The 15156-nt window shown below is 34.1% G+C and overlaps 1 protein-coding gene and 2 long non-coding RNA genes across 3 annotated transcripts; 1 reads left to right on the top strand and 2 right to left on the bottom strand.

Annotated features, from left to right (window-relative positions):
- Window positions 1-2861: 2861 nt before the first annotated feature.
- Window positions 2862-5483, bottom strand: LOC124458115. The gene is made up of 5 exons (XR_006953012.1): window positions 5411-5483; window positions 5103-5173; window positions 4130-4201; window positions 3092-3166; window positions 2862-2915 (listed from the first exon to the last, which is right to left on the bottom strand). It is a non-coding gene; the product is annotated as an uncharacterized LOC124458115 (long non-coding RNA).
- A 7-nt stretch (window positions 5484-5490) lies between these two features.
- On the bottom strand, window positions 5491-6958 carry LOC124458116. The gene is made up of 3 exons (XR_006953013.1): window positions 6851-6958; window positions 6522-6576; window positions 5491-5518 (listed from the first exon to the last, which is right to left on the bottom strand). It is a non-coding gene; the product is annotated as an uncharacterized LOC124458116 (long non-coding RNA).
- A 2671-nt stretch (window positions 6959-9629) lies between these two features.
- Window positions 9630-11580, top strand: LOC124457170. Its single transcript, XM_047007453.1, has 5 exons — window positions 9630-9766; window positions 10063-10115; window positions 10578-11024; window positions 11407-11515; window positions 11577-11580. Exons 1-5 carry the CDS (start codon window positions 9630-9632, stop codon window positions 11578-11580), a joined length of 750 nt encoding a protein of 249 aa, XP_046863409.1.
- Window positions 11581-15156: the final 3576 nt, after the last annotated feature.

The raw sequence follows: 15156 nt of genomic DNA, 5'->3' as shown, positions 1-15156 counted from the left end.
AAAACAGGTGATGCCCAGATGCTCTGAAATTTGAGTGTGTAGGTGGCTGGTGGTTTGACCCACGTACGATGCGGAGCAGCATCGGCACTTGAAAGAATAGACAACATTTGAATTCAGAGTTTTGGGCACCTTGTTCTTAAACGAAAACAGGTTGGAGAGGCGTTTGGTGGATCGAAAGAAGAATCGTATTTCACAGTGTGGGAAAGGAGCACTACAAGGGGATTGACTTTTGTGCAGATTTGGGATGAGTGTAAGCCAGTAAATGGAAGGCCAAATTACTTTATTTGCTTGGGTGCATTAAGAACAGGTGGTTTGGGTTGAAACACTTTATCAAGAAAAATGTTTATACAGTGATCAAATATGTGACAGAGAATTAAACGGCAAAAAAAATTTATTTGTGATGTTCAATTTAGAAAATATTTCTAACCTATCAGGGGAACTTTTTTCAGGTTGATTCATTTGTTCCATATTTTTCGCTGTTCAAAGTTGGCAAACTCCTTCTTATAATGGACGTTGCCTGTCGTTCGAAAAGTCTTCATTGACTTTCTTTTGTGACGTCATGCATGGCACTTGTCAATAGAAGATATATGCACCAAATACCTTCGATGATATCATAATTCTGCTAGAATCGGAATCTAGCAATTCCATTGAAAGGCAACTTACACCCGGCATATTAAAAAGATGATTTGAACAAATTAAAACGTTTTCTTCAGGGATACGCTAAACATTACACCTTGTTGTAATATTTCAGAAAAAAGTTTTCGCTGATAGGTGGATTTTAACAAATGAATCAAAGGGAGGAAACAATTTTTGCGTTTGCATTTAACGTTGCAAAATAAAAAACATTTTTATCCAATGGATATCATAAGCTAGTAAATATAAATTGTCATAACAACACGTTGTTTATGTATACAAGGCGTTGAATTGTATTAAATATTAAAGTGAAATAACTCTCATTACTAAAATGACGCCAATATGTAATGAGACAACAAAGTTATAGTAAATTTAATAAATTATGTCTAAATCCAACACATCTGTTTCTGAAAGAATGTTATATGCAGTGCGGTGTTGAAATTAAATGAAGATATGATCTTCGCACTTTGATTGGACAATTTAAGCAATTGTCTCATGAACCTGAAAAATTCAGGTGATTCAACGGGATCCCGGAAAAAGTGCGAAGATCATATCTTCATTTTAACATCTGTTTCTCTTAAGTAGCGAACTTCTTGCGTATGTCACTTTTTAATACATAAATTAAGCTAGAAAGGCACTTGGGTTCATTTTATTTCAGCCATTTAAAGACAAAAATAGAAGCATTCGATCTGACAAAAAATTTAAAAATTGTTACCAACATTTTTAAGCATTTCTTTATACATCTTGCTGAACGTTGATTCGTCTTCAAAATCATTATTTATTTATTACGTTTGTTTCTTAAAGTGCTTTTTTAGAATAACTTAAGTTAAAATTATAATTTTCTTACGTTAAATACATCGTTTATTCTAGCATATAGGTTCTACATTAAAAACTAAAAAATATGCTCTTAAAAACTTTATTTAACGCAGGATTGTTAAACTTAACTCGTGATTAATCATTCGAAATTATACTAAACAATATTCATAGCCTTAGAGACATAGCCTAAGATAAGATTGCTTGCTTAAAACAAGCAATTAAGTACTTGGATAGCAACCACTTGTTTACGAATTGGCGGAGTCAAGTGATATCGATTATTAAAAGCATCAAAAAAACTTAATTGCGAGAATATTGTCAAAAAGCTAATGAAACTCCGAAATTATCACAAATTTATTTAATTTTGTATAAGTCTAGCGCATGTTGCTTTTTAATTGAAAACTTTAGTCAGCTATAAAGATATTCGGCTATTGCTTGTTAAACCTGTTACAGGTAAAAAATTTTTATCAATAATTTTTGCTGCGACCTATATCAACTTTGGGCAAGTAATAATGAGGTAAAATTTACTTAAAAACAAATGCATAGTTCTATACAAGTTTGTATAGTTTGTATACAGTTCGTATAATTTTAAAGTTTTCATCAGAATAAGCATTGGCACAGCGAGTGTTGCTTAATAGATGTTTTCTATGTGATTCAGCGATTGGAAAACATCTTTTAAGCAACACTCGCTGTGCCAATGTTTATTCTGATGAAAACTTAAAATTATTAAAAAATGTCGCTCGTTATTCCAGCTACACGTCATGGAGTCGGTATTAATTAAATCGACTAATCCTGTCCTTTGTCGACAAAAGGATTACATGTTTAATCTGTCTCTGTTTTAAGTGTCATCTCTAAAAGTAGGGATGACATTGACCTTTGGAACATTATAAATATAGCATGATTTGGAGGTTCTCATTTAGCAGACGTTGACACCTGACGAGTAATGTGCGGAAATGCATAGTGTCTCTTCCTAGCTGTAAATAACGGTTCCTTTGAATTTTTGGGTTAGTGTTCTGGTTAAAACAGTTCTTTTAAGAACTATTACATTGTTATTATCACCATTCACCATGGTGTTTGCGTTTTTGAAATCCATCATTAAATTTGTCACCACGACAAAGTCTCTGTTTCATATACAAAAATATTTGTATATGAAGAAAGCAATAGTTGCATTGTATAGGAAAATAAAACACGAGCCGACTTTGCTACAACTAGCCATAATTATTTTAGGAAAAATTTATGTCAGCAAATAAAGGTAACGAGCATAAATTCTTTCTGTCAAACAAATATTTATTATTGAGGTTTTCTACAAATGGGTTATATTTAGCTTCTTAGTGTCCATATGACATACGACAAAAAAGGTTTCTATGAACCAGAAACAACAACTAGTTTAGACTCATAGCTTGTAAATTTTCGCCCTCATCAGATGAATCATTTACAACATATGCCCATGGAATGGAAACTTTTCCATACTGAAAGAAATAAAGAACAACTTAGAAACAGTAAACTCATTTTAGTCTTCAAGTCATGATTGAAAAAAATGTAAATGTTTGATTCATTAATGCACAGTATGGAGTATGCATTGTACAGCATAGAAAATAGGATCGAAATATGGGGTGAATGAATACATTATTCGTGCAGCATCTACCTGAATATCAGTAAGTTCCTTGTAAAACCGTCTGGCGATCTTTGTACCATTTTCCATTGTTGGTATATGAAGCATCTAAGAAATACATATGTCAAAGAGATGTGTAAAAATATCAGAAAAAAAGTTAGGTAGAGGGTATCGTTTAGCCCGAATGCACGTCTTCTAAATTGTTTAATGTTTAATCGACTAACTATTTGAAAATAGCGCAGTTTTTGAACTACTGCTGCCTTGCTGTTTTAATTTGAATCATAAACACTGAATGTGACAGACAATATAGCCGTTTACTGTTTGTGGACTATTAACATCACTTCTATCATTTATATTAAAATATCATAAGTCGTATATATTCGAGAAAGTAGATTCAATGCAGATATCAGTTTATGAAATATAATATATAATGTTTATGTAAATGAAGACAAGATGGCTGTGATGATGTTGTTGTTTTATTTTTTACGTTTAGTTGTCGTTTAAGGAAAACAATGGCGAATATGGGGTACATCAAAAGAAAGAACCGCAGCAAATTTTTCAACATACAACATTTCCAGCCTATAGTACCAAAGTGCTTTGGTGCTTTCAACAAATTGACGCTGTTTCAATACTTCGAGTGACTGATTTGAAAGCGCAATTTTTAGAAATTAAACATGTTATATGGCGTGAGTGGGCATCGCGTCTGGATACGAAGCTGTTACATTTCCATATACATCAGAGGCAAGCGCATTGGTTGCATTTTTTTCTTCAAAAACTTACAGCCCATAGAGTGGTTGGTACTTTGAATTAAAAATTGAGCAACTACAACTTATTTTTATTAATACAGGATTTAAGGGCGGCGGAATATTGATAGTTTGGGTGCTATTCATACATGCATGTTTTACTTTACTAGTTTCTATTGAAATCATATGTGTTTACGGATTATAACATATGAATATATGAATATAGCCCCCTAATTATCAATATTCCGCCGCCTCTGACAGGATTTACAACTGAAAGACACAGATTCAGTTTTGGAAGGTATGTAAATAGTTCCAACAGTAACTATACCTCATCTTTATAAAGTATATCTTTGACAGGACATACGACGCAAGCCGTACCAGCGCCAAATATTTCTTTCACCTAAAAATAAAGTGTGTCATTGGATAAGTTTAACAAACAACATTTTCATTCCGTGAAACAAGAGATACAATCAACGCATCAACATATTTAAATACTAATATTTTACATTTTTCTATGCAAAATTCTAAATTCAAGGAAAGCACTTGGAGCAGAAAATATTTTTAAAAAGTAATCATACATAAATCATAAAGTGGAAAAACTAAGTTACAGCAATGCAGGTATCTTATAACCCATGGGGTAGCAGGAGAAGATGGGACCCTTATGCGTAATCAAATTGGGGCCAGCATTTGCTAGAGTTATCAAGAATCTCTGCAAATTAAATGAAGATATGATCTTCGCACTTTGCTGGACAATTTAAGCAATTGTCTCATGAACCTGAAAAATTCAGTTGACTCATGGATTCGAACCCATGACCTCTGCGGTGCCGGTGCAGTGCTCTAACCAACTGAGATATGAAGTCACACAAAAAAAGACATTCTTTCATATGACATTGCTTTCACGAGAAAACATTAGCCCAACAAAATTTACCTGCTCACCACTGTGTGAGTTCATAGCTCACTTGGAAAGAGCACTGCACCGGCACCGCAGAAGTCATGGGTTCGAATCCCGTTGAGTCACCTGATTTTTTCAGGTTCATGAGACAATGACTTAAATTGTCCAGCAAAGTGCGAAGATCATATCTTCATTTAATTTCAAACACCGCACTTCATTAAAAAAAAAATCTCAGCAAAATTATCTCGATTTGCAAGAAACATAAAAAGATATTAAGAACTAAAGAGAGAAAATGCAAATGAAGACAAATACATTAGTGGGGAAATTAAGACCAGTTTCTTAAATAACAATTTTAAAACTTAACTGAAAACAGTAAAACCATAAAAAAAAATTTGCAGTAATTTCCTACTTTATTCTCTCCTTGAGACATTTCTTCAATTCTTTCATCGTAAATAGCCTTTCCGATACTTTAAATTCACCCTAAAATTTAACATTTGCATTGCATTCCTTCACTACAAACTAACGATCACAAGAAAAAGTTGTCTATCACGTGATTTAAATTTGACATTTTTTGGTAAAGCAAAAATATCGTTTCCCTTTAGTTATAAATTTTTTCATCCTTCAACAAAAAAGAAGGGTAATGCGAAAATGGAAACAGTGATAAAACTATTTCGCATAACATTGCCCAAGTTTCAAAGATTTAAATCCGTGTCGTACCCACTTGTGCGCCAGTTCAATCATCGACTTTCGTGTCACTCCAGGTAATATTAGACCGTCCAAAGGAGGAGAGATCAGTCCATCTTCTAAATAGGTGTTATGGTACATCTTACATATTTGAAAAAATGACAAAAACTGCTTTAAGATGGCCACTACCAGAGAAACAACACATTAATATGAATCCTGACACAAACTCTATACGCACATGAAAAACATGTGATTTAAACGAGTTTTGATCTCCTGAAACTACTATTGTTGCATAAGTATCTCGTCCACATGAACTTTAAAAGACATTTTACTCCAATTTAATCTCTGTAGGCTTTGTAGCTCAACAGGTAGAGCGGTTGACTAGTACCCGAAGGTGTGAGTTCAAATCTCGCTCTAGTCGCATTTTTATATTGTGTATATAAAGATCGTGTTAGCATTCATATTATTACCACAGAATAATGAATATACAGAATGGTCACTCAGGTGTACAACGTGTCCTCATGTCGGCCATTATTCCAGCCAGATGATTAGGATTTCTCACTTGTTTCCAACCATTGAAATTACGTCACGTCGATACTTAATAATGAATTCAAGTATATTTTGACTTAAGAAATGACTTCGGATCATTTTAAAGGTTTGGAAACAGTCAAAAATGCAAATTGTCTGGTTGGAATAATGGCGGCCACCATGCGCGGCACGACATGCGCGAGGATAAAACCATCAAAGGTTTCGACATGAAAACTATTATATTCTGTGTTATTACGTTCACTATAAAAAACTTGTTAGTTAAAAGATATTTCACCCCAACTTTTACTTTTTATAATTCTAATATGAAGGAGGAATAGAATAATTAAAAAATAAAGGTGTGCGTTTTTGACTCATAAATCCTGTTCAACTTCTGCTGCCCAAATACCATGTTAACATGCTTTTTAAAAAAACATTAAAATGCAAAGTTGCACCAAAGCAATTTCTACTGCTTTCTTTGAATTTATTCATGGTAGTGTATGTTAGTCTTAAATAGTAACTTGTTACTATTACAAAACTTACTGTGTTAAGTTTTTATCACATTATTACGTCTTATCGTAAGTTTATAAGTTTCAATGTCAGGACCAAGAAAGCTTACCGCCATTTTCATTTTCAATAAAAAGAAATATATTCATGGTGCCAACTTCAGTTATCTATAGAAAAAAAAGTAAAAAAACATTCATCATGTTTAAGGAAAATAATATTAATCAGACAACTGCATCAATCACAAGGCAATCGCACGTCAGAACAACGAACAGTGCATAGTAATCACTGCAAACGAGATAAAAGGTCGGCTAAGTGAAAGATGAGATAAGTGAAAGATGAGGTAAGTGGAAGATGACGAAAGAGAAGATAAAACGAGTTTAACGTTTCGAAACATAACACAAGTATAATTTAAGAATGTGAATTAAGGTCAAGAAAACATACTTGTTCATCTTCACCATAAAGCCAGAGAACCTGCTCACATTTTTTCTTATGTGCTTTGTCTTGGACGTATAACGACGGAGCATAATTTCTAAGACGAATAAAAAGCAAATATTTGATACCTTTTTATTTAATGGATTATGATATAGTTTCGAGCAACAACAGCCCAACAAACCAAGGAATGACAAAGCAACATTGATTAACATTCGTTCATACAAACATTGCTCCTTACTCTGCTTTTATACGCTTAAATTCATAAACTCACCAACCCACCAGACTTGTCACAAGTTCACACACTTCATGTTTGTAAATGCAGATTGTCCAGGTTTTGACACTGAAGATGACTACCGCTAAGGTTGTCGAAATGTCAGTCAACAACGACAAAAACAGTACTTCTCAGGACTATACCAACCTGGACGATCTACATTTACAAACATGTAACAATACTCCTTGGTTTAAACAATTTACTTTTTCACACACTTCATCATTGAACCGACAAGACTTGCGAAACATACTTCTGCAATATTCCTAAAACTTTCTTACGCCTTGTGTAGACACAAATTTATATGCATGTAAGCCCCCCAACGCCACAACCTTTTGAAATGGTTACGATAAACGCGGCTGAAAACAAAAAATTTGTGAGGCAATTGAGTTAAAAAAAAACGTAAGAGACGTACAACTCGAAAAATTGTAGAGTGAACTTATGTGCTTAGAATAAGTAGTTAGTGCTTTTAGCTAAGTGTACAACTCCTTCATGAAAATTCAAAAACGACTTTGTTTTTAAAGGAGACACAAATTACTAATCATTAGCAACTCTATTGACAAGTTTATTATGCGTAAATATACTTGCAATTAATAAGATGTATACACAGTGACTGAGGTATATTTTAAGAATTTCTTCGTTTGGCCGATTACATTGTGTCAATCTATGTAAGGAAAACTTAAGAGTCAAAAAAGCCAGTCGACAAATTTTATTCAATTTAAAAGTACAACAATTGAACGAATGCCATTATTGCAGCACTTTTCCTTATAGCATTTCAGCCCGAAGCTTACATGAAGTTATGCGTGAACTGGTTCTTTTGAGGACCTTAACTATCAATTACAGCGTGATTCAATAACAAAATACACAATACAACTCAAGTTTGTTAAAATTCATATTAAATTGCAGCGTTAAAAAGCATCGTGTTCTCCATTGTACGTCAAGTAAGGTAAACTAGACCTAGTCACAGCGCCTCACCGGCAAACACGAAAAAAGCCAATTTTGAGGACAAACAGTGAAGAAAGATCAAATTTTCCTCATATAAAATATATTGCAAATGTTCTTCAAATAGTTAACTCAATCTAATTACATTATTTCCCAAAGGGTGATGTAGGCACTTTAAAGTGACGAGATTGATGCATTTTTGACACGTGCCAAAAAATGAAAAACACGTGCCAATATGTTGGAATGAAAACAGTCCATTTGACTAACTAATACCAATCAACTAGATTTACTTGCACTGAATTCGTAGTAACTAGCTGGGTTACTCAAAAATTAGCGAAATCATCAGAGCATGAGCAGTCGATTCAACTATCTGCCCGAGCTCATAGTCATGGCAATGACAATAAGATCTACTAGCAACAATTAAAATAAATACTTCAGTAAATAACATATTATCGGCGAAACGATTGAGCATGCGCAGTGGACTAGACCAACTGTGGAGCGTACTTTCAAACATTGTGCTTGTGTAGCTGTTACTCTTTCATTATGATTTCAGGATTTATATCCTACTAGCAGTCACACCAACCTTTCTTTTCCCCCACTCATTTTGCTGACATCGCCCAATTTCAATGCTTTTGTGTGCTAATTTATACAATAAGAAGAGTTGCATTACATTAAGAAAGGTTTACATATCACTCAAACATTGAAATAATTTTTGGTAACACTGCGTGTGAAGTGTTGGATTGAGTTGTATAAGCTTCACAGTTAAATGTTATGACAATTAAAATTTTGCGGTCTGTAAAACCATACTATCTTGATGCATGTTGATATAAAAAGTTTTTTGTTTCTGTTCACCTTGGTTTAGAAAAAAATTTAAGTATATTTGCTCCAGGGGCGGATCTAGAGTATGTCAAATCCGTCGCGCGACTGATGTTTGAAATTCAAAAATTACCTATTCATATTACTTAAAAATTCATTAATTATTCTTACTTTATTATCGCATTTACTTCGTGATAAAAATGCAGCTTTATTTATTATTGAAAACTAATGACGAATCTAATGAATATCTCCTTGGTAACCAGATCAGTTGAATTTTAATTGACCTGGAATAACCGACTGATAAGCGGGGTGGCTTGACTGGTTCGACGGATAAAGGAGTCTATCAACGCCAAAAACGCTTATTTTATTGGTCAATGGCCAGATCAGTGGACAGTCTGGAATGGTCTCGACTGATAATAAGGGTGGCCGGACGTATAAGGGAGTCCAATTGCTATATTACAATTGGTTCATTTGAATTTTTGTTTTATTGTGATTGGTTTGACGGATTTCGACTGATAGCCAACTGAACTAACATAGTCAAGCGTAGTGTCTGGAATGCGAGATAGATCATCACATTGTGATTCACTTTAGCGTGGTTTGTAAAATCTGTTTCATTGCATTTATTTGCAAAATCGTTTACAAGCTACAATGTTAAATATTGATATGTATGCTGCTGTTCAGACTGCAATTTCGCAAGAGAATGACAAATCTCTGAATGAATTGAAATTGCGTTTGAATGAGGAATATTGTGGGGCGACTAAAATGCCGAGAGCGGAATTCTTATCATTGCTTTTGAAAGGTGAAACATCATTGAGCAGAGAGTTCTCAGCAGAAATTTACATCCCCAACATCGTGCGTAAGCAACACGAGGACAAAGGAAATGTATGCATGGCCTTAAGGTATCCAACCATTAATATCAATTTATGCGACTATGAGATGTGGTTTTTGTCTATTGACTGTTGTATGAATTTTAATGAAGCAGATTTCATTTTGTGCAGTGTATACTGAAGATCTACGGCTTGGGCTTTTAATTTTATTATAAATATTGGCATAAATTCAGCGAATAGTGAATTTATATTTGAACTTTGAATTATCTTCTACATGTAACTACGTAGCTATGTTAGATATTTCCTGGCCAGTTAGTTAAATTTTTGTTGGATGACTTATAGGAACACGACTTTTTTATCCAATTTAGATCAGAAGTATCTGGCAACTGTCTCTACAGTTCAGTGTCATTGCTTTTGGCAGGTGATAACAGTTTATTGCATATTTTGAGGCAGTTAACATCACTTGAGCTGTTTTTGAATGCTACTTTTTACTGCCAACATCCTTTATTTTCCTCAATTGTTGAACAGCATAAAGAATTCAACAACACCTCAAAGAATATTTTACCTTTGACAGTATCTCAAGACTGTCTAGATTCTGGTTTTGTAGGTGTTGATCTTTTCAAAAAGGAGGCCCTTTTGAATTGTCATGACCAAAAGTGGTCATCGTTTCTATGCATTTTAGCTCTTTCTTCTGTGCTGGAGACAAAAATTTTTACCTACTACCCAGATTGTGGAGAGAGCCGGCCTAAATCAATATTCAACTCTCTCGTTTGTCCAAGAAGGATAGTTAAAGAATCAGCCGATGCAATTCATCTTTTGTTTTGTTATAAAGGGGTAGTTAAATCAGATCAATGTTTCCAACCTAATCATTTTGTTCCTCTAGTTTTTTTTCCTAGCAAAACTAAAAGGACAATTTCTGGTCCAACATGCCCAGTGCCTTCAAAAAAAGCAAAAGCAGAAAAAAAGTCTGGGAATATCAGTAAGTTTTTTTCAAAAATGGAAAAACCAGAAATCATTACAAGTGAGGTTTCTTGTACTAGGGTTTCTGAACAAACCATTGAAGATTTACAGGTAAAGCCTAAATTTAGTCACAATTTTGATGTAGCTACCTACTATGAAAGAGCTAAAGGTTTGAAAATGTCTGATATTTGTTTCCTTATTAAAAATGTTTTTAAACCAGATGAAAATTACACTTTTCCTCCTTTAAGTGAGAACAATAAAAGGTCTTTTAAATATGAATGGCTCAAAGATTTTACCTGGCTGTGTTATTTACCAAAGGACGATGGTGCTTATTGCTTATCATGTGTTCTTTTTGGACATCAATTCCCAAGTAAATGCTCGAGAATAAGCAAGCTATTTCGTTCACCTTTTCGTTATTGGAATGATGCTGTAGGTACATTTAGGCGACATGCTGGAAATTGTAAGGGGGGAAAAATAGGACTACATGCATTTACTTCTCCAATTTTGAATAATATACGATCTCAAATGTCAGGCGTAGCTCAACTCATTGAAAATATCTTAGATACTAACATAAAACTTGAAATTGAGCAAAATAGGAAAATTCTTAAACAAATTGTTGATACAGTTCTTTTTTGTGGAAGGCTTGGCATTGGATTACGAGGTCATCGTGATGATGCTCAATTTCACCCAGAGGTCGGTTGCTATTCAGTCAATGGCAATGTTGGTAATTTTGTTGAATCTTTAAATTTTAGAGTTAGAGCTGGTGATCAAACTTTGGAAAATCATTTGCTCAAATGTGGCAAGAATAAAAGTAATATTTCCAAGACCAGTCAAAACGAAATCATCAATTGTATTGGTCAGGTATTATCAGAAGATATTATAAACGAGATAAAAAAAAATAGATATTATTCTATCATTGCAGATGAAGCTCCTGATTCTTCTCACAAAGAGCAATTGTCCTTTATTCTACGGTTTGTTGAGTCTTCAATGAATGTTAAAGAAGAGTTCATGTGTTTCCTGCATTGCAAATGGGGGTTGAGTGGTCAACAACTTTCAAAGCTTATTTTAGAAACTCTAGAGAAATTTGCTTTACCCATTATGGATTGCAGGGGACAAGGTTATGATGGTGCTGGGGCTGTTTCTGGGCATATAAATGGTTTAGCAGCCCACATTTTAAGAACTAATCCTAAAGCTTTTTATACTCACTGTTACAGTCATTGACTAAATTTGTTTGTCTGTGATACTCTTTCTAACGTTGAAATTAATAACATGTTATCTGTTGTTTCTCAAGCTGCCAATTTTATCAACATATCACAGACACGCAACATACCCTTTGCTGAGCACGTTAAAAAGTCAGATGTTCAGACCAAGAAGGCAAAACTGGTAAGTCTTTGTAAAACCAGATGGGTTGAGCGAGTTGACAGTCTTGACACGTTTCAACAATTGTTTATTCCTTTAATCGACACTCTTCAGGACATGATAAACAATGTAAGTGGCGAGGTGAAGCCTTCCCTTTCTGCTGATGCTTCCCAGTTACTTTCATTAGTTACTCAATTTCATTTTATTGTTGCGCTAGTTATTACTAGAAATATTCTTGATGCTACTCTTCCAGTCACGCAATTGTTGCAGGGAAAAACTATTGATGTCATGGATGGTTTTCATTTGATAACCACTTTGAAGAATGATGTAGCCAACATGAGGAAAAGCATTAATTTTTATCATAACACTTGGTATGAAGAGGCTTTAAAACTTGCTGAAGAGGTGAACGTTCAAGAAACAAAAAAGCAAATTGCTGGAAGACAAACTATGCGATCTAATCCCCCCAGTCAATCATTCAAAGAACATTATAAACTAACCATCACTATTCCGTTATTAGACCATCTTCAAACATCTTTGAGCACTAGGTTTAACTTGGATAGTGTTAATGTGTACCGCGGATTATCTATCGTTCCCGTCAAAATGATGACTCTGTCGGACAAAGGAATTGATTGGAAAGAACAGTTTAAAAGTGTTGCAAAATTCTATCATGATGACATGATGACTTGCCCAACCCCCTTGGTTTAGATGCTGAATTAAGGCAATGGCGTTTATACTGGGAAACGCACAATGGGCCTTTGCCAGAAAACATCGTCAAAACACTGAAGCATGTAACATTTCCAGGATTTGAAAATATTAAAGTTATTCTTCGCATTTTAGGTACACTACCAATCACCTCATGTGAATGTGAGAGATCAATTTCAGCACTGAGGAATCTAAAAACCTACCAAAGGAGCACTATGGTAGAGGAACGTTTAAATGGCCTGGCTTTAATGCGAATTCACCCAGAAATTATTCCTGACATAGAAAGAGTAATCAATAAGTTTGCTGAAGGTAATACACGTTTGAAATTTGCTTAATGTGTTATGTCTACGTTATTGTAGAAATATTACTGACTTTGCAACTGGCTGGTTAATGCGCCGTTGCTGCAGAAATGTAAGACAGTGCAACTGGCTGCTTAATGCGCCGTTGCTGCAGAAATGTAAGACAGTGCAACTGGCTGCTTAATGCGCTGTTGCTGCAGAAATGTCTTACAGCATATCTGGCTGCTGTAATGCGCCGTTTCTGCTGAAACAAAGACTGTCATGTCCGGAATCACATTATTGCTTTGCACTATGTGTTTCCTAGGCATGCTGAAGAGCCCTGACATTGGGCGAAACGGTCTTAGCGTGTTTGTCCTCAATATTTTGTAAGAAAAAAAATGAAAAACTGCGATTTAATTCACTTTGAACATTTGTTGTAAAGCTATTCCAAAACGCTGGAAATCGCATTTCTGGGACCCTAGGCTTCAACATTTTCCAGGGGAGGATGCCCTCGGACCCCATACGGCGTTTGCCGGTTTAGGACTGACGTTTGAAAAATCCTAGATCCGCCCCTGATTTGCTCTACTCTACAGGTAATGATCCTACTGTGATTCTTCTTCGTGGCGTTTGCAACAGCATTTACGGTAATCATGAATGATAGAGAAAGATTTAAAAACTTTGGGCACGCTATTTTAACTGCCATTGTAATGATGATGGGTGACTTTAATTTTAAAGAAACTTTTGTGGAAAATGATATCTCTGAGTTCAATACATTCAAAACGCTACAAATAGTTTTATTTATTGTGTTTCTTCTGTTTGTGTTGATCATCATTATGAATCGTTTTGGTTGCTTTTGCAGCTCAAGACATAAATGACGAGTTCAAAAAAAATAAGTAAATCAAACCCTTTTATACTGTGAGTAATTGTAATTTGTTATGAAAGCAAATTGTTCTTATAAATGAGAAGGCTATATAGGAAAATCTTCTTTAACTGCAATTTCAGAAATATCACTTTGATTGAAAATATAGAACAGTCTATATGCACATTGCTTTATAATGATTGAAGAAAAGAAATCAAGTCTTCTCACATATTAAAACTGAAGCTAAGATGAACGTGTGTAAATATAGGTAGAGGTGAATAAACAACAGGGAAAAAAACAGACTTTACATTTCCCTTAGATATCAACTTAGATAGCGAATGTTAGTGCAGATAATTATGAAAAAAAAATTAGACAGCAAAAAGGATATTAATGTTACTTAGAAAAGGTAATACGCACAAAAATATTTTAAAAGAAAGCTTAATCAATCATGCAGGCTTTTTTACCTCTAGGTTTATTTTAACAAGTCTGTGGTCACTGTTTTTCAGCTACTAAAGTGATAGGATGTCAAGTCTAACGACGGTAATCTGATTTAAAAAATAAAAACAATTTATTTTGGTGGTTTGAGATTAGTAAAACACTATATTAATAGCCTCCAATATCAACGCCAAATACGTCTGTACAACGTATTTGTGAAAAAAAAAAGATAAAAGCTCAGACATAAATCTTAACTTTTAGTAACTTTATTTTTCTGTGAATATAAGATAACTTAACTCAATATATTTTTTAAAGAGTCATTAAACGAGAAAAAACATTCTAAATTTACAACACTTTTGTATAAACTAAAAGATAACGTGTATCAATGTTGGCATAAGTAATGATCTTATGTAGAGCGTTGTCTCTTCTTTAGGCAATAATGATAAGTGATTTAGATAGAAAGATGCACAGCTTTAACAAGTGGTCTTGTTGGAATAGCAACAGCTTTTTAAAACCAGCTGCAGTTTGGCTGAAATGTCAAGACAAAATTTTAGTTACATGATTTGGAAATATATTTATGGGTCTGACCTGATTTCAACAGTTTTAGATAAAACATGAGAACAACGACGTATTGCAAATGCAACTTAGAATGGTGAAACTGGAAATTAAAAGGATGAAAGAGGAAGTTTAAGTAAAAGATGAAATTATAAAAAAAAGGAAGAATAACAAAGACTTGAGTAAAAAGATACAAGATAAACTTAAATCGATGAAAGACAAATTGATAATGACAATGATGGGCATTGTGAAAGACAGGTCTCTAAAAATCCAAGGGCATTACTACACTTCAATTTACAAAAGGGGTGTGTATA

This window comes from Xenia sp. Carnegie-2017, unplaced genomic scaffold (genome assembly GCF_021976095.1).
Source record: "Xenia sp. Carnegie-2017 unplaced genomic scaffold, XeniaSp_v1 HiC_scaffold_6, whole genome shotgun sequence".
Classification (NCBI taxonomy): Eukaryota; Metazoa; Cnidaria; class Anthozoa; order Malacalcyonacea; family Xeniidae; genus Xenia; species Xenia sp. Carnegie-2017.
The sequence above is the reverse complement of the archived record's forward strand: the minus strand, read 5'-3'. Positions and strand labels throughout refer to the sequence as shown.